We start from the raw sequence: 20853 nt of genomic DNA on the forward strand, positions 1-20853 counted from the left end.
GGATCTTTTCCCATACCTCTAGCATTCCAGAAAACTCCTTTCATTTTGTCACAAAAAAAACAAAATAAGTTTTTAGCAGATAAAATAGAAACAAAGAGGGAAGTCTCACTAATTAGGAGATTTTTTTTTCTTTCTCCCCCTTCTTTTCAAAGGACCAAGAGACACAGAGTGCTTCATACAGTTCGGAACTTGTGAGCAATCTCTATTCCCCCCCCCCCCAAATTCCCCCCTTAATTGCTCAAATTCATCCTCTTCTAATTCAACATCTGAATGCTCCAAATCAGAGCACAGTTCCTCTAAAGTAGTATCTCTAGTATCAATATACGTTGGTGTGCTGGGAACTGTATCAGAAGCTTTAGTTTGTCTGGCTAATTTTTTTAGATAAAACTCTTTTCAGGAAAATCCCATTTCCTGAATAACTTCCAAATTCTTATCGAACATCTAAATAGAACATCATAAATCAATCCCCACCGGAGAAGTCATGTGAAGCAAAGAACTATTAACTGCATAAGGGTCAACATTCTTATCATAATTATCTCTTTCTTCAGCTCTAGTCCTAGCAAGGTCTTCAACCTTTTGGTATTATTTTCCTTTGTATCAAAAGATTCTTCTAAGTTCTTCCTCTCTGTCTTCCTCATTCCCTTCAATCATTTTCTCTCCATGGATAGTTGTCATCCTTTCTGCAAAGTTTTCTAACTATTGACTAGCATTGTAATCAGTAGGTTCAATGTAGCGTCCTGTCTCAGATCCACTCTTTTTGCTCTCTTTCCTTTTTTTTCAATCTCCTCCAACTACATATTAGCCAACTCCAGTTCACACTGTTCTCTATTGGCAACCTACTGGACTAACTGGTGTAATGCACCATATTGTTTGGCTAATTCTTCTTTCAACTGCAACTTATCAGCCTCAATCTCAGCAACCCTTTTTTCTTCTCTGGCCCATAAAGCAGTATGACTACTTTTTTTTCCTCCTCAATAGTTTGGTTTTTTCCTGTACATGGATATCCTTCTACATCTTGGGCCTCTCAGTTGTTGCCTCCTTTGCCATAGCTCCCATTGTGTTTTCAACAAAAAATTTAACCAACTCATTTCTCATTGATTTTCAATTTGAGCCAGAGACAAGCTTACCACATATATCTGATTTCTATTATTCTCATCCATTCTACTCCCTCCTTCCATCTATATAGGGCCTAATGCATTTTTCAAGGCTAACTTTGACCAAATATTAGAGCAATAATATATGACATGCAACTTACACAAAGCACACCGTTAAATTCGTGTGTGAAAGGAGCTTTCAATGATATAATTTTCACATTGTGCATGTCATGTATTATTAATCTTGTCAATAGTCAAAGGAGGTCTTAGAAAACGCATTAGGCCCTATATAGATGGAAGGAGGGAGTAGCTTTTTTCCTAGCTTCACTCACTTCTTCCTTGTCTTCCAGCTCATTGTTGCTCAACTCCTTTCTTTTATCTTTTTTATACCACCCTAGTTCCACCAGCAGCTCTAACTCAAACTCAATTCTAAACATTTCCCCACATCCACGAGGCTTGCGGGTCAGGATGCGAGGTCCTCCTCGACCAGCACGTGGAGCCGTTGGAGATCCGGGGTGGATGCGCACGACAACTCAACCAGCACATGGGGCCGGTGGAGATAATTGACGCATCTCTCGTGCACCTTGCAACTGCTTGTTCCCGCTCGATTGCGAGTAGGTGCGACCAGGAGGTGGAGTTGGCCTCTGTCGTGTTCTTCATAGCATGACTAGGCCGTCACCGGGAGCATGAGCGGCGTTCTGCCTTGGCCACTACATGGGCAGCGCCATCTTCTAAAAGAGAGGACAACAACATGGTACGATCAGTCTGCATCGTGCAGGTCGTGCTCGCCGACAAGCCTTCCGTGCTCCGCTTCAAGAGAGCCTCACCTTCGATCCAATGAGCAGGCCGTGCCCTCTTCCGTGCTGCTCGTGACGGCAGCTACATGTGCACGGTGCTCATGACGACGTCATGTACATCCGCCCTCGGTAACTGCATACTCGTGACGCCAGGTTGCGTGCTCGTTGTCGACGCCCCGCCAGCGGCGGCCGCCCCTGCGAGGTGTTTGACGAAATGATGGAGACGGACATCTCACCAAATGGGCAGCACCGTTTGGGTGCATCGCCCGTGTTTGGCTGTCTGTCCGCGTTCGTCTGTCCGCTCGGAGACCCAAACAGACAAGTTTGGGTCTCATTGTAGTTGGCCTTATTGTTTTGAGCCTGACGGCGATGTTGAATGAGTTGAAAGGTGAAGAACAAGAAGAGAACAGACGACCGTATCATTTTTAATCTTGGATTTGGCATGGAACAAGACGATTAGTGAGCGAGTGGATCCCCAGCTCAAATCACCCAAGGACAAGCGATGCCGGCCTGCAGCAGCTGCTGCCGCCGATCCGCCCACGCCGTGTCCGTCCGTGCGTCCACCCGTCCTCTTTTCGAGGGTGGTCATCACGTCACGGCACGTCCAGAGGCGACATTACTCTCTTCATTTTAAAATGTAGTGCGTGTAGATTTTATTAAAAAGTCATATTTTATAAATTTTGATCAAGTTTATAGATAAAATATTTATATATAAAAAAACTAAATATATGAGAGATAAAACTAGATCTTACTGTGAATCTAACAATATATGTTTGGCATTCTAGATATAAATATCTTTGTCCACAAGCTTGGTTAAAGTATCTAATGTTTGATTCAATTTTTCGAAAAATGTACTCCCTTTGTTTCTTAATATAAGTCTTTTAAAAGATTTTCAATATGAACCGCACATAGATGTATATAGATGTAGTCCCTCCGTTTCATAATGTAAAACGTTTTTCACACTAGACATTCATTACGAGACGGAGGAAATAGTTTAGAGTGTAGATTCACTTATTTTGTTTCGTATATAGTCCATAATGAGATTTTTAAAAAGACTTATATTTAAGAAGCGAGGGAGTATATGCACAACATTATAAAATGGCGGGAGTATTGCGCGCCTCCAAACCAGCGCGGGCCCACCACCCCGCACCCCATTCTCACCCACCGCAAACCCGCCCTCATCACTCCAGCAGCGCAGTCTTCCCTCCCCTCGTCGGCGCGTTTCCCTCGCCCTCACTCTCACTCTCTCCTCCTCACCTCAAAACGCAAGCCGAGCCGACCAACGGCGACCACGCCCGCCGCCCCCCCCCCCCCCCCCCCCCCAAACCCCGCCCCCCCCCCCCCCCCCGGGCCCCCCCCCCGAGGGCACCGCGGTAATTTCCCGCCGCCACCGTACCCCGTCCGGTCTCCGGACCGACCCCGGCTGGCTGTCGGTCGCCGCGCCTGGCTGTCATTATCCACGCAACCTCTCCCCGTCCGTCCGTAACACGGAAGTAATCGCCGGTTACCCGGTCAAACCCATCACGCGGCACGGCGGCACGCGCGGCTCCGATCCGGCCCGGCCATGCCTGCTTATCCCACCTCGCCGTCTGTCACGTGCCGCGCGCGTGGCCCCCTCGGCCGGCGCCCCACCCCCGCCCCCCGCGTGCCCTTTTATTCCAACGCCCCCCACCCGACCCTCACCGCCCGTTCCCAATTCACCCCACCGTCCGTCCGTCCGTCACGCGCACCCCGCGACTTTCTTCCCCTAGGGTTAGGGTTCGTCGCCAGATCTGAGCGATGGAGCTGAGGGAGATGGCCGCGGCGGCGGCGGCGGCTGCGTCGGCGGGAGGAGGAGGAGGAGGCGGCGGGGGCGGGGGCGGCAGGCTGCCGCCGCCCAACCCCAACCTGCCCTACCGCGAGGACTGCTGGAGCGAGGGCGAGACGGCGGCGCTCGTCGGCGCCTGGGGCAGCCGCTACGTCGACCTCAACCGCGGCAACCTGCGCCAGAAGCAGTGGCAGGAGGTCGCCGGCGCCGTCAACTCGCGCCGCGGGGCCGCCGCGCGCCGCCGCCCGCCGCGCACCGACGTCCAGTGCAAGAACCGCGTCGACACGCTCAAGAAGAAGTACAAAGCGGAGCGCGCCCGCGGCGGGCCCTCCGCCTGGAACTTCTACGGCGAGCTCGACCGCCTCGTCGGCCCCACCCTCGCCGCCGCCGCCGCCACCAAGAAGCACCCCTCCTCCGGGCCGCCGGGCCCTCACTTCGCCCTGCCTCTCCACCCTTCCGCCGCCAGGAGGCACCCGTCGCCCTCCTCTTCGCCGTCCCCGCCTCCGCCCATGGCTCTGCCGCTGCCCAACTACCGCCGCGGGGCGCCGCTCCCTGCCGCCGCGTTTATCCAGCAGGCCGCCGCCGCCGCTGCCGCGATTTCTGATTCAGACGACTCCGGTGATCTCGGTGACAACAACAGCAACAACTCGCGGCGGTCACCGTCCCGCTCCGTTTCATCGCACTCCGGTGGTAACAACAAGCGCCGCCGCCGCAGCGAAAGCAGCAGTGGTGGCGATGGTGGTGTCGGCGAGCTGGCGAGGGCGATTGAGGCATTTGCAGAGATGTACGAGCGCGTCGAGAGTGCCAAGCAGAAGCAGTCCCTGGAGATGGAGCGAGAAAGGATCAACTTCATGAAGCAGCTGGAGGTGAAGCGCATGGAGAACTTCGTCGATGCACATGTGAAGCTCGCAAGAATGAAGCATGCCAAGAAGAATGGAGGTTCTGCAGCCAATGGTACCATTGGAGTGGAGCTGGCTTCCTCCGTGGCTGCGCTGCCTTTCCTCTCCAACCCTGCATACCTCTGATGTTGAGGAAGCCTCTAGGTGAAGTTGATTGGTCATTTCAGTTTAGATGAACATTGCTCTAGGTTATTGTTCGTTTCCTTGATCTGTGGCTACTGCAAAGTTTGTAAATCAGTGTTGATGTGCTAGTCTTAACCAATATGTGGCATGAGGATGCTGTTCGTTAATGTTTGGGAATTGTTATCCTTGAAGTATGTAGAGGCGTAATTTTAAATGTGAAACCCATATACAATGACATTTTGATTTAGTCCTGAGTTTTGTCCATAAGAGTGAGAAGGTTGGTACTTTATTTGTCTTGTGTTCTGAATCTGTTACTTCGTGCTTATATTTTTGTGGATTAGGGGAACTTTCAGTTTGCTTGGAAGTGCTGATGTCCTGATAATGTGTTGTGATATACTACCTCTGTTTTCTGAATACAAGACGTTTTGACAGTTAAGATTGAACTGCCAAAACATCTTATATTTAGGAACTGAGTGTAATAGTTTGTTTCACATTTTTCTGTTGGGATACTGATGTCCTGATAATGCATTGTGATGTACTCCCTCTGTAAAGAAATATAAGAGTGTTTAGAACACTAAATTAAACACTCTTATATTTAGTGTTCTAAACACTTATATTTCTGTACAGTATTTAGTGTTCTAAACACTCTTATATTTCTTTATAGAGGGAGTAGTTTTTTCATATTTTTCTGCTGGGATACTGATGCATTAGGTGGTGTAGTCAATCGACTTCTGTTTCTTTTGTCACTAGTCATTGTCTCCCCTGCATTGTACATTTTTTTTCTTCGAATTGAAGAGCATAGCTCCCAATTTTCATTCATCATGAAAGCTGATAATACAGCTGCTGCGAGATCGACCTCCAAGGTTCGATCAAGTTCCTTACATAGCAAACAAGAACATAAAACTTCAACAGCAGCATCTGCGCTAGACCTACATGCACACATGCCTCAACAGCTAAAACAGAGTGAAACTTCTCTTATTACATCAAACAAAAGCCACTCCAGGAGACTAAAATGCACAGTCCACTGCATCACTGGTACCGCCTTTGTCTTTATATTCCAAAAGCACAACTAAACACGCCCCATGCAAAGTGTAAACAATGTTCAATTGTTCCCTCATGATCATAGACCCCCCCCCCCCCCCCCCCCCCCCCCACACGCCAAAACAAGTTGTCCCTGGTTAGATTACTGTTCTTAAACATGAGGCAGAGAAAAAAATATTATCCAAAGGAGCTTTTACAAACCATAAGTTCATAAAGGGTCATTTCACCTGTAAAGCTTTAAGCAATAAATACAGGGACTTAGTAGAAAACATACTAGAAGATGTTAAAGTCCATATACATCTACCTCTATCATAGTATCATCAGTTAAAACTATCCCAACACACAAATATTGTAATTGTTGACAAGCCACAGCTAAATCTCCTCTCAAGCTCCTTCTGAAATGAATACTGCCCAATCCCTCCTCAATCATTCTTGCTACAGTAATATTAAAACTTACATTTACACTATATAAACTACGGAATTTAATGCACAGAGCAGTACCTCCTAACTTTTGTCCTATCAAAATCTACAATTACCCACTTTTATCTTTACAAACTTGTAAAAAATATTCCAACTCAAAACTCCATGAATGGGACCCCACTGGATTACTTTTAACATGAACCAACATATTTACTACAATATTTTTTTCTAACTAAATCCTGCCATAATCCATACTCAATTTTCAGCTTCCACAACCACTTGCTAATTAAGCAGATATTCATTTACTTTGTGCAAATGCCCTTTTGGAATAATAAACATAGGCATCATGAGATATAAGGTACATTACTTAAGCAAAAACGTAGTAAAACCAATTTATCCCCATAAGACATCATCCTTCCTGCCAAGTCCCCAATTTACCTCCATCTTATCCTCTACCTTCAACTCGCGCCGCGGGGCCACCGCGCGCCGTCGGCGGCCGCGCACCGACATCCAGTGCAAGAATCGCGTCGACACGCTCAAGAAGAAGTACAAGGCCGAGCGCGCCCGCGGTGGGCCCTCCGCCTGGAACTTCTACGGCGAGCTCGACCGCCTCGTCGGCCCCACCCTCTCCGCCTCCGCCGCCACCAAGAAGCACCCCTCCTTCGGGCTGCCGGCCCCTCACTTCGCCCTGCCACTCCATCCTTCCGCCGCAAGGAGGCACCCGTCGCCCTCGTCTTCGCCATCCCCGCCTCCGCCCATGGCTCTGCCGCTGTCCAACTACCGCCACAGGGCACCTCTCCTTGCCACCGCGTTTATCCAGCAGGCTGCCACCGCCGCTGCCGCGATTTCTGATTCAGACGACTCTAGTGATCTCGGTGACAATAACAACAACAACTCACATCAGTCACCGTCCCACTTCGTTTCATCGCACTCCGGGGGTAACAACAAGCGCCGCCGCAGTAGCGAAAGCAGCGGTGGTGGCGATGGTGGTGTCGGCGAGCTAGCGAGAGCGATCGAGGCATTTGCAGAGATGTACGAGCGCGTCGAGAGTGCCAAGCAGAAGCAGTCCCTGGAGATGGAGCGAGAAAGGATTGCCTTCATGAAGCAGCTGGAGGTGAAGCGCATGGAGAACTTCGTCGATGCACATGTGAAGCTCGCAAGAATGAAGCATGCCAAGAAGAACGGAGGTTATGCAGCCAATGGTACCATTGGAGTCGAGTTGGCTTCCTCCATGGCTGCGCTGCCTTTCCTCTCCAACCCTGCATACCTCTAATGTTGAGGAAGCCTCTAGGTAAAGTTGATTGGTCATTTCAGTTTAGATGAACATTGCTCTAGGTTATTGTTTGTTTCCTTGATCTGTGGCTACCGCAAAGTTTGTAATATCAGTGTTGATGTGCTAATGTTAACCAATATGTGGCATGAGGATGTTGTTCATTAATGTTTAGGAATTTGTATCCTTGAAGTATGTAGAGGCGTAATTTTAAATGTGAAACCCATATACAATGACATTTTGGTTTACTCCTGAGTTTTGGCCTTAAGAGTGAGAAGGTTGGTACTTTATTTGTCTTGTGTTCTGAATCTGTTACTTCATGCTTATATTGTCGTGGATTAGGGGAACTTTCAGTTTGCTTGGAAGTGCTGATGTCCTGATAATGTATTGTGATATACTACCTTAAATATAAGACGTTTTGACAGTTAAGATTGATCTGCCAAAACATCTTATATTCAGGAACAGAGGGTGTACTAGTTTGTTTCACATTTTTCTGATGAGATACTGATGTCCTGATAATGCATTGTGATGTACTCCCTCCGTAGAGAAATATAAGAGTGTTTAGAACACTAAATAAATGCTCTTATATTTAGTGTTCTAAACACTCTTATATTTCTTTACAATATTTAGTGTTCTAAACACTCTTATAACATCACACAAAAGCCACTCTAGGAGACTAAAATGCACAATCCACTGCATCATTGGTACCGCCTTTGTCTTTATATCCAAAAGCACAACTAACCACGCCCCATGCAATGTCAACGAGCAAAGTGTAAACAAATGCTCAATTGTTTCCTCATGATCATAGAACCTGCATTTACCTACCCACCCAAAGCCCCATTTAACAAGTTGTCCTTAGTTCGATTACTGTTCTTAAACATGAGCCAGAGAAAAACTTTTATTATCCAAAGGAAATCTTACAAACCATAAGTGGTCATTTAACTTTTAAAGCTTTAAATACAGGGACTTAGCAGAAAACATACTACAAGATGTTGAAGTCCATATACATCTACCTCTATCATAGTATCATCAGTTAAAACTATCCCAACACGCAAATATTGTAATTGTTGACAAGCCACGGCTAAATCTCCTCTCAAGCTCCTGAAATGAATACTACCCCATCCCTCAAACACTCTTGCTACAGTAATATTAAAACTTACATTTACACTATATAATCTACGTAATTGAATGCACAGAGCGGTACCTTCTAACCTTTTGTCCTATTAGAATCTACAATTACCCACTTTTATCTTTGTAAACTTGTAAAAATTATTCCAACTCAAAACTCCATGAAATAATGGGACTGCACTGGATTACTTTTAACATGAACCAACATATTTCCTGCAATATTTTTTTCTAACTAGATCATGCCATATTCCATACTCAATTTTCAGCTTCCACAACCACTTGCTAATTAAGCAGATATTCATTTACTCTGTGCAGGCCCTTTTGGAATAATAAACATAGGCATCATGAGATATAAGGTACATTGCTTAAGCAAAAACGTAGTAAAACCAATTTAGCCCCATAAAACACCATCCATCCTGCCAAGTCCTCAATTTACCTCCATCCTATCCTCTACCATCTTCTAGTCCCTATTTCTTAGTTTGACATTATCCGCTGGTATTCCATCGTGAGACATAGAAAGAACTCCAGCAGCACAAATAAAAATCTCCCTATAAATTGTTTTTTAGCCGAGACAATGTTCATAATACATAAGACACTCTTCAAGTTTGTAGCATCTTCACCACTAGCTCTTGAATTGAAATTGAAAAGAAATGTAGCCCCGGTTCCTTCGGAAATGACAAGATCTTTTTATCACAAAGTTGTGTCATCAACATACTGTCATGTGCGGATTCCACCTTCAACTAAATGTGACACTACACCTCTAATCAAATAGCTTGTTTAGCTCTTTGTATGAGTTCCTGTAGCACATCTACCGCAAAAAATTGAAAAGAATGGATGAGAGGGGTAACAATTGAAAAGAATGGGTGAGAGAGGAACCCCTGCCTCAACACCTTTCATGTTTTGGAATATGGACCTATCTGTCCATAAACATTGGTTGCAACATTACCCCCCCCCCCCCCCCCCCCCAATTGTTTCAAAAATTCCCCCCCCCCCCCCGAACAATTTTATTAATCCAACATATGTACTTCTCTGGAAAACCTTTCATACTAAGAACGGAGAAAAGGACTTGACAACTTATTTTATCATAAGCTTTCTCAAAATCTACCTTAAACATCAATGCACTTTATCCCCCTATAAACCTCATGTAATGTTTCAAGAACCACTCCATTCAATATGGAAATGTCCTTCAATGAAAGCATTCTGCAATGGAGCTATTATTTTAGATGCCAAGCTAACTGTTCTATTGTTAACCAGCCTAGTCAACCACTTGAACAACACATTAATCAAGCATATGGGCCTCAACATCTGAATTTTGTCAGCTTCTAGGGTTTTATGTAAAAAAGAATCAATAGCATAATTCAACCTACTAACATCTAATCTACCATGAGAAAATGAACTAACAACTATAAACACAATACTTTGTCAACTTCCATTAATGCTGGTAAAAATTTGCAGGCAACCCATCAGGACCAGAAGTTTTTTTTCATTTGGCACAAAGCACTTTTAATTTCTATGGATTGAAATTATTTATAAGCATCTCTCTATTAGCATCATCTAACGCACTTGGAACTGGCAAATCCCGATAAATTTCAGCAGCTAAAGCAACATGACCAAATAAGTTCTTGTCAAAGTCTGTAGCATGTAACAATAACTCCCTATCACCCTCAGTTACATCTTTATTATGCTTCTGCGAAACAATATAATACGTCTACACCTGACACTAACTTTTTCCATAAAGAAGTCAAAGCACCTCCAACATCTAATATGTTCTTTTGATCTCTCTATCCATCTAATTTCCTCTTCTCCAGGGCTTTTTTGTAGTTTATTATCTATGGAGGAGCTATATTATGTGGTTTTCCAGATGGAAAGACATAAACGTTATGGGCCTAATGGTTTATTTATTGAATTCCAAAACTTCTGGGAATTAATTAGATGGGATCTCAAGGCTTTGCTTGATGATTTCCATGAGGGACACATTAGCATTTGAAGGAATAAATATCACATTATCATTTTGGTGCCTAAAATAAAAGATGCTAAACAAATACAAAAATGCAGGTCCATCTTTTCTTATAAATGTTAGTTTTAAAATCATTATCAGAAGTGTTGATGAATAGGTTGAGCAAGGTGGTTGATCCAATCATCTCACCTAGACGAACTTCCTTTATTAGGGTTAGGTATATTATGGAGGTAGCAGTAGTGCTGCATGTGGTAGTTGATATGATTCATCATACAAAAACATAATGCTCTCCCTTTCAGAGTAGATTTTGAAAAAAAAAGTCTGTTGTAAAATATATTGGCCCTTTGTAGACCAAATGTTAAAACTAAAAGGATTCCTTGATAAATGATATGATTGGATCATTAGTACTATGAGAGGTGGTCAAGTAGGGGTGATGGTAAATGATGATATTTGCCCTTATTTCAAAGCTCACAAAGGGTTGAGACAAGGAGACTCCTTGTCTCCTCTCCTTTTTGATTTAGAAAGAAATGCTTTAGCAATTATAATGGATAAAAATCAAAGAAATCCCATCTTTGCTGCTATTGATAGGGTTTTCTCATCCACTTCTTGTGATGCGCACTTTTCTTTGACCACCTTACATGAGTGGGGAGTGATCATGCCCCCCTTTTGTTGGATTATAGGTACAATAATAACAAGTTAAATGGACCATTTGATTTGAAAAGTGGTGGTTGTCCCAACCAGGTTTTAGTGAGTTGGTTGCTCAAATTTGGGCAACTCACTCCCCTTTTTCTATAGCTACTGATACCTAGATTTTTAAAACCAAACTCTTTAGAAAGAAAGTTAAAGGATGGAGCATCAATATTGATGCAGCTATCAAGAAAAAGAAAAAAGAGTTGCCTACTAAATTTGATATTCTTGATGTGTTTTCTGAACAAAATCTTGTCTCAAAAGTCAAAATAGGATCTTAACAGAATGAAAGAAATTCAGGATGAACTAAGGGATATTTGGATATTGCCATGTGGAAGAGATCTAGGGATAGAAAAATCCTTGAAGGAGACCAAAATACAACCTATTTTCATGTTGTTGCAAATCAAAGAGAGAGAGAGAAAAAACCATCTTGCCTTGTTAATAGGTGAAGATGGTCCTGTAACAATTGATACTGATATGCTACAAGTAGCTACCAGCTTTTATACAAAACCTTTTGATTTTGAACGTAAATGTGGTATACATTCGGGGGAGGCCTTTTGGTCCGAGGAAGATCAAATTAATTCTGAGGAGTTGGAAAAACCTTTTACTAAGGATGAAATTAAAAGTGCTATAATGGGTTCCTATGCTTGTGGGGCACTAGGGCTAGATGGTTTATCTTATTCTACCAAAACTTTTGGATATTATCAAGTATGATTTCATGGCTGTTGTGAGGGATTTTGAAAATGGTTGCTTAGACTTGGCTCACCCGAATTATGTCATTATCACCTTAATTCCTAAGGAAGTACATGCAAAAGTGATGAATTTTTTAGATCGGTTAGCTTGAGTAATTTCTCCATTAATATTTTAGGCAAAGCTTTGACTACTAGGGTTTTTTAACTAGTAGGGTTTCCCCAATTAGTGATAGAGAACTATCTTACCGCCAACATTCTTTTGTCAAAGGGAGATATATTCTTGAAAGTGTTGTTACTGCCCATGAAACAATTCATGAACTATAATAGTCTAAACTTTCTGGGATTGTCCTCAAATTAGACCATGAAAAAGCCTATGACAGAGTAAATTGGGGTTTCTTAGTAGAGATGCTTTATTCAAGGGGTTTTGGGAACAAATGGATTAGTTGGGTGACCAGTACTATTTAGAATTGTTCTTGTTGTGTTAGAGTGAATGATCAAGTTGGCTCTCTTTTTGTTAGTGGTATAGGCCTTAAACAAGGGGATCATCTTCCCCCCATTCTTTTCAATTTGGCAGCTCATGTTTTTTCCATAATGTTACTAAAAGCCTCTTTGAATAACATTAATTCTACGGTTATCCCACATGTTGTTTATGGTGGGATCATTAGCCTACAATATGCTGATGAAACCTTGTTATTTTTTGACCCTAGTATTTAAAATGCTATAAATGTTAAATGGTTTCTATCTTTCTTTGAGGGTTTATCTCGGATGAAGATTAATTTTTAAAAAGTGATTTGTTGACTATCAATGTGGAAGAGGAGGTATCCTCTGGTCTATAGAGGGTGTTGGGTCCCCCTCTTGGAAAGGTTTTTCTTCGGCTATAGTTGGAGTTAGACCATTTTATAAATGGAAACTGGGAAATGTGAGTAAAATTTACTTTTGGCATGATGTCTGGGTTGGAGACATTTCCTTGAAAACCCAATTCTAGAATGTTTTTATTTGTGCCAACAACAAAACTATACTGTGTAACAGGTGTTGGATGGGCATACTTTGAAAAAGACTTTTAGGAGTGTGTTAATGTTTTCTTTTTGGAACAGTGGAATGCCTACTTTCCATCCTTCACTGTACTCACCTCTCTGATGAATTGGATGAACCTGTTTGGATTCTAGAAGTTTCTGGCAATTATTGTACTAAGTCTTTTTTTATAAAAAAAATCAATTGGGACGGAGTTACTACTCCCATTTGGGAAAAGTTTTGGAAAATCGAAGTGCGTCATAGATATTTGGTCTTTGCATGGTTAGTAATACATAACAAAATTTTAACCAGGGACAACCTGAGTAAAAGGAAAAATGTAGAGGATGCCTCTAGCTTATTTTGTAATTAATCAGAAACTGTTAACCATTTGCTATGTGAGTGCATTGTAGCAAAAACATCTGGCAAACTGTATCTGAAGTATTTGATTTCACGGTTCATATCCATGTTACTGAATTTCCTCCCCTATGGGACTACAATAATAATAAAAAGAGTATTATATTGGCATTATAGTTATGACTACCATGTGGAGCTTATGGACAACTTATAGTGATATCTATTTTCAGGGAGCTGTCTGGTGGGGTACCCGGATTATTCTAGGGGAAATCAGCAAGCTACTACTTCGCTGGTTCATTCTGTGCCCGGAGGAACAAACATAGGTGATGAAGCAACGTGTGGACAAAAAAAGAGGTGAGATCCTAAGGATTGCCTGGCGAGGGGAAATAAATGGGACGCGGGACATGACAAGCTAGGCTTCTATATGAGGGCTCATTCTCACTAGGGGTGTGCGTCTTATGGTAGTCTTCTAGTCTTGTTGAACCTCCTGCCTAACTATTCCGGCGCCTATGCCAGCTCTCTTAGCACTTTCGTTGAACTTGTAGCTATGTTTGGTTCAACTACTCTAGCTGTTGGTTGAGCGCTGTGAACAAGAACTGGTCGTTGTTTTGCCTTGTTTTAATAAAATGATGCTAGGGAAAACCCCTTTTTGTAAAAAAAATATAATGGATAGAGCCAACAACATAGGGTAGTTAAAGGGGTTCTATAACTAACTTTGGAATATGTTGTAACATTACAATATGTAGATGATATGATTGTTTTGCCTCGAGATGATGAATTGAATGCAAAAAGTGAAATTTATCTTATGTGCCTTTGAGCAAATGACATGGCTTACAATAAGTTTCTAGACAAGTAAGCTTTACCTATTTGCAGAAGCCACTAATAAAGTTGAAATCTACCAGGATATATTTACTTGCAAATTGGTTGAGGTGCCTTTGAAATATCGGGGCATTCCTACCTCTGATGTGAGGATAAGGAACAAACACTGGAAAGAGGTAGGAAATAAAATAGAGAAGATATTGTGCCCGTTTGCAAGGGGAAATTGTTTAGTATTGTTGGGAGGCTGATGTTGGTGCAAGCTAGCTTGAGTAATATACCATTATACATGATGTCATTCTATCCCATTCCTGTTGGGGTATGAAGAGAGCTTATTTCTTTAGATATAGATTTGTTTGACAAGGAGATGCAGATAAGAAGAATATCACCTGGTTAATTGGAAATATGTTTGTAGACCAAAAGAATAGGGAGCTTTGGGGGTTTTGAATTTGGAGTTTATGAGCAAAGCTTTGATGGCAAAGTGGTTTTGGAAGCTAGAGACTGAACAAGGTTTATAGCAATATGTGAAATAAATACGTAAAAAATAAATGCTTGTTTGGAATCAAAGCCAAGGGGGGAGATTCTCAATTTTGATCTAATTTGGTGAAATTTTTGTTGGTATTGCTGCCATCTTATCCGTGAGCCGCCCTCACTGGCATACGATGGCATCATTAGTGACCTTGTAATGGCCTGAGGTTACCCACCTCGAAGCTCGACGAGCCAAAGTAGCACCACTCGTAGGATGTTATATTCGGGATTTGGCCATCATCTCTCGCGGTTGGACCAGTGTGTGGGGGACGACGAAGTTGTCATGGGAAAAGTAGGATGGGGATGCCACACATACCCAAGTAGCCATTCCCCCATGTGAGTCCATTCCCACTCGCCACCCGCAAGAAGGCAAAGATTTGGTGGATGACAAATGTAAGATTAAAGACTAGAAATGTTTACATCCGAGTTTTTGTTTTGCCATGAAAAGGCCGGAGGGGCTAGGAGCTTCTCGGAAGTGTAGTTTAAACATTTTTTGTGGCTTGATGTAGCATGATGGAATCGTTGAGGAGGTCGAGGATCAGGTACGCACACCGTTCGCCCATATCTCTTCGTCGTCAACGCCTGCCGTCCGCCAACTGTTTGTTCCTCCGCGCAGCTGCTGCGTATGTTCACCATGTATCGGCGCGACAACCAAGACGCCGACTTCAAGCACCTCCACGTCTACAAGCGCATTGACAAGTGCGAGAAATGGGCGGAAGTCCGACGTACCCTCGACAAGGCCAGGGAGACATACAAGCCGGACGCGACGACTCCGGGCGCGTCAGAGGGGCGGCCGGACGGCCACAAATTGGCAAAGAAGGGGAAAAACGCCGACGCGGCAACCGCGCAAGTGCAGGAGTTCATCGAACATTGCCTCGCCGACGCCCAGGCCCGGGCCGTCCTACGTGAAGAGAAGACCGAGGCACGGTGGTCGTCGCTGATGAAGAACAGCGCCATCAAGCTCGACCTACTCCGGACGAACGTTGCCGCGAAGAAGAGGAACACCGACATGGCTTTTCTGATGGGCGGGGCGGACATGCTCCAGATCAAAGACGAGCAGCTCAGGGCGTGGTACATGGTGTTGGAATTTTGCTAGCAGGCCTTTGGCCCAAAGCCCAACTAAAATTCTGAAATTCTCTTGGCCCATTCATGCACACATGTGAGTGGAGTGAGTGAGGCTAAAGTTTAGTCCCACCCCGGAAGTTGAGAGAGAGTTGCACCTCTTTATAAGGTGAGCTCTTCTACCACTTGTATGAGCATGAGAAGAGGAGACCTACACGCGCGCTCCTCCTCCTCGCTCGCCTCGCCACGCCACGCCTCATCACGACGCGCCGCGGGTTGCGGGATTGAGCCGAGCCAAGGACAGAGCTATGCATGTTGTCTATATTTTTGCTGCATGGGAAAATTAATGAGTCATTAATTAATAATTAACGGACGCGTTAATTACTGAACCGTTTCCGATTCTCTTGGATCATGACGACTCGGACGTGGGGTTTACTCTCACGACCTACCCGGCCCGCACTATATAGTCAGGCAGACGTCTACCCTAGCCGTCGCCGCTTCGTATGGTTTCTCACCACCGTTCCAGATCATTGCGCCGCCAAGCAAGTCTTCTCCATCCCTCCTTCCGGCGTGCACCGCGAGAAGGGACAGCAGGCCTCCGGAACCCCGCCTCTCGTGATCCTGTACGGGAGAGGGGCGATCAGGTTTTTGGGGAGCGCACTCGCGTGACTGCTGGCAGCGACGACTTCGCGAACGACGACTTCTTCCCCGACCTCGGTAACCTCGTCCTCGACGACATGGGTGACAACGTCAACGCCGGCGGTGCTGCACCCGCTGCACCGCATGTGATTCTATCCTTCCTGTTCGAGATCGTGGTAGAATTCATGCTTCTAGTATGTGCCCTAGATGTGATATGTTCATCTGCTATGCTAGTTCGCATGATTAGTTTAATCTCTGCTGCTGTGGTCATGATTTATCTTCTGTTTATTCGGATTAAATCTCGTAGTAATTTGCTCATATTTCCAACAATCCAAAAACCTGATTATAGGCAATTTACTCCGAGTGGTTTTGCTGCGCATCTGAAGCCGCCTGCCTTTAAGGGGGCGCAATATAAGAGGTGGTGCACAAGAGCAGTCTACTAGTTTCAGACCATGGGCTGCTATGATGCCACCAAGGGCAAGCCTGAGGGCGATCTTAATCCAGCACAGCTGGAAGCTTTTGAGAAGATCGATACCCTCTTTAAAGGTGCTCTTTTGAGTGTTCTTGATGACTCCATTGTGGATTCGTATATGTCGTTTGACAACGGCAAGGACATGCGGGCTGCGCTCGAGGCCAAGTTTGGTGCCTCGGACGCCGGCAGCGAGTTGTACGTCATGGAGCAGTTCTATGACTACAAGATGACTGATGAGCGCCCTGTTGTACAGCAGGCTCATGAGATACAGTCGCTCGCAAAAGAACTTGAGTACTTCAAGTATGTGTTGCCAGAGGCATCATTGCCAAGCTTCCACCTTCGTGAAACAATTTTGCTACTTCCCTGAAACACAAGAGACAGGAGTTTTCCGTTGCGGATCTCATTGGTACTCTTGATGTTGAAGAGAAGGTGAGAGCAAAGGACACACGTGCTCGAGTTGCTGAGGGAGGTTCTAGTGCCCACATGGTACAGAAGAAGAACTCCCAGCCCAACAAGTTCAAAAACAATAAGAACAAAACTCAGGGCAAAGGCAAGTTTGATACAAAGAACAAGCCATCACATTCTACCAACTTCAAGAAGAATTCTCATAAGAAGGGGAAGGGACTTTGCCATGTCTGCGGTGATCCTAATCACTGGGCTCCGAAGTGTCCTAACCGCTTTGAGGAGCGCGAACATGAGAAGAGCGGCAAGTCCGCTAATGTTGTCATCGGTGATACTGATATGAAGGAATCAGGGTACGGTATTTTTCCTACCATCCTTTCAGTATTTCAATCCCCTGATTGGTTAATTGACACCGGTGCCAATGTACATGTTTGTGCTGACGCCTCCATGTTTTCTTCTTACCAGGCAACAGGACTTCACCCGTGCTGATGGGGAACGGGTCACATGCCATCGTTCGAGGTGTTGGTACGGTCGATCTGAAGTTTACTTCAGGGAAGACTGTGTGTCTGAAGAAGGTTCATCATGTGCCGTCCATCAATAAAAATCTCGTTAGCGGTTCCCGTTTATGTCGAGATGGTTTTAAGTTGGTTTTCGAATCCAATAAAGTTGTAATTTCTAAGTTTGGACAATTTGTTGGAAAAGGCTATGAGTGCGGAGGCTTATTCCGCCTATCTTTGTCAGATATTTGCACTAAAGTTATTAATAATGTTTGCCACAATAATGAGTCTGATATTTGGCATTCACGACTCTGTCATATTAACTTTGGTTGCATGACGCGGTTAGCCAATATGAATTTAATTCCGAAAATCTCTACTGTCAAAGGCTCCAAGTGCCAAGTATGTGTGCAAGCTAAGCAACCTCGCAAGTCCCATAAGACTGCAGAGGCAAGAGACTTGGCGCCACTAGAGCTTATACATTCTGATCTTTGTGAGATGAATGGCATGTTGACAAAAGGTGGAAAGAGATACTTCATGACGTTGATTGACGAATCCACTAGATATTGTTATGTGTATCTTCTGAAATCAAAAGATGAGGCTTTGACTTTCTTTAAAAACTATAAAGCTGAGGCAGAGAACCAACTTGATCGAAAAATTAAACGGCTTAGGTCCGATCGTGATGGAGAGTATTTTTCCAATGAATTTGATCTGTTTTGTGCGGAACATGGTATAATCCATGAGAGGACGCCTCCCTACTCACCCTAGTCAAATGGGGTAGCCGAAAGAAAGAACCAAACTCTAACTGATATGATTAACACCATGTTAGACACTTCGAGTCTATCCAAGGAATGGTGGGGGGAGGCGCTAATGACTGTGTGTCATGTCCTAAACCGAGTTCCCACAAAGCATAAGACCATGACTCCATTTGAGGAATGGGAAAGGAAAAGGTTGAAACTCTCTTACCTACGTAGTTGGGGTTGTTTGGCGAAAGTCAATATACCAATTCCCAAGAAGCGCAAGCTTGGACCAAAAACCGTGGATTGTGTTCTTCTGGGCTATGCTTTTCATAGCATCGGCTATAGATTTTTGATAATAAAATCTGAGGTATCCGACATGCATGTTGGTACGATTATGGAATCAAATGATGCAACTTTCTTTGAGGACATATTTCCTATGAAGGATATGTCGAGTTCATCAAATCAGGAGATACCTACTCCATCTAGTGAGGAATTCACTGTAATTCCTGAACCCACCATTGCGATGGAACACGTTGAGAATCCTATTGATGGTAACAATGGAAATCCTATGAGGAGTAAGAGACAGAGGACTGCAAAGTCTTTTGGTGATGATTTCATTGTGTACCTCGTGGATGACACACCCAGGACTATTTCAGAAGCCTATGCATCTCCTGATGCTGACTACTGGAAGGAAGTTGTACGTAGCGAGATGGATTCCATCTTAGCTAACGGTACCTGGGAGATCACTGACCGTCCTTATGGGTGCAAACCTATAGGATGTAAGTGGGTGTTCAAGAAGAAGCTTAGACCTGATGGTACGATTGAAAAGTACAAGGCACGGCTTGTGGCCAAGGGTTATACCCAGAAAGAAGGTGAAGACTTCTTTGATACTTACTCACCCGTGGCTGGACTGACCACAATTCGGGTGCTACTATCACTGGCTGCCTCACATGGTTTTCTCGTTCATCAAATGGACGTTAAGACGGCTTTCCTCAATGGAGACTTGAAGGAGGAAATTTACATGGATCAGCCAGATGGTTTTGTAGTACCTGGTCAGGATGGGAAGGTGTGCAAGTTATTAAAGTCTTTATATGGCCTTAAACAAGCTCCTAAGGAGTGGCATGAGAAGTTCGAAAGAACATTAACTGCTGCCGGCTTTGTGGTAAACGATGGTCACAAGTGCGTGTACTATCGCTATGGTGGGGGCGAAGGAGTTATTCTTTGTCTGTATGTCGACGACATATTGATCTTTGGAACCAAACTTAATTTAATCAAGGAGGTTAAGGATTTCTTCTCTCGCTGTTTTGAGATGAAGGATCTAGGAGTAGCCGATGTTATCTTAAACATCAAGCTGTTGAGAGATGAGAATGGTGGGATCACACTGCTTCAGTCTCATTATGTGGAAAAGGTCTTGAGTCGTTTTGGGTATAGCGACTGCACGCCTTCTCCAACTCCATATGATGCTAGTGTGTTGCTTCGAAAGAATCGACGAATTGCTAGAGATCAACTGAGGTATTCTCAGATTATTGGCTCGCTTATGTATTTGGCGAGTGCCACGAGGCCTGACATCTCTTTTGCTGTGAGCAAGCTGAGTCGGTTTGTGTCAAAACCGGGAGATGATCATTGGCATGCGCTTGAGAGAGTTATGCGCTATTTGAAAGGCACCGCGAGCTATGGGATTCACTACACCGGGTATCCAAGGGTACTAGAGGGTTATAGTGACTCAAACTGGATATCTGATGCTGATGAGATTAAGGCCACAAGTGGTTATGTTTTTACACTTGGTGGTGGCGCTGTTTCCTGGAAGTCTTGCAAGCAGACCATCTTAACGAGGTCAACTATGAAAGCAGAACCCACAGCATTAGACACTGCCACTGTTGAAGCAGAGTGGCTTTGTGAACTCTTGATGGACTTACCTATGGTTGAAAAACCAATACCCCCTATCCTGATGAACTGTGATAATCAAACTGTGATCGTCAAGATAAACAGTTCTAAGGACAATATGAAGTCCTCAAGGCATGTGAAGAGGAGACTAAAATCTGTCAGAAAATTGAGGAACTCCGGAGTTATTACGTTGGATTATATCCAAACGTCGAAAAACTTGGCAGATCCCTTCACAAAGGGTCTATCACGTAATGTGATAGATAATGCATCGATGGAGATGGGTTTGAGACCCACCGCATGAGTTGTCCATAGTGGTAACCCACTCTATGTGATCGGAGATCCCGTGAAGTAGAAGTGGGAGACAAGTTGTTGGTCAGCTGGGAGGAGAGTATCCCTATATTAATTATCCCACTCCGTGAAGTGCAATACTCTCCTGATCTGCATGGCAGGTTGATACTTATCTTAATGTGTTCCAAGTGGCTTATTCGGGTAAGCAGAGATGTTGTCCTGCAGAACATCTTCTGAGGAACACACCT

At 44.2% G+C, this 20853-nt stretch overlaps 2 protein-coding genes across 2 annotated transcripts; both read left to right on the plus strand.

Moving 5' to 3' along the window:
- Positions 1-3076: 3076 nt before the first annotated feature.
- LOC125528809 (trihelix transcription factor ASIL2-like) lies at positions 3077-4967 on the plus strand. Its single transcript, XM_048693249.1, has one exon. It carries the CDS (start codon positions 3671-3673, stop codon positions 4721-4723), a length of 1053 nt encoding a protein of 350 aa, XP_048549206.1. The 5' UTR covers positions 3077-3670; the 3' UTR covers positions 4724-4967.
- Positions 4968-6527: 1560 nt separating this feature from the next.
- On the plus strand, positions 6528-7719 carry LOC125533109 (trihelix transcription factor ASIL2-like). Its single transcript, XM_048696880.1, has one exon. The coding sequence runs from the start codon at positions 6528-6530 to the stop codon at positions 7452-7454; it is 927 nt and encodes a 308-aa protein (XP_048552837.1). The 3' UTR covers positions 7455-7719.
- The last annotated feature ends 13134 nt before the right edge of the window (positions 7720-20853 follow it).

The sequence above is a fragment of the Triticum urartu genome, chromosome 1, assembly GCF_003073215.2.
Source record: "Triticum urartu cultivar G1812 chromosome 1, Tu2.1, whole genome shotgun sequence".
Lineage (NCBI taxonomy): Eukaryota > Viridiplantae > Streptophyta > Magnoliopsida > Poales > Poaceae > Triticum > Triticum urartu.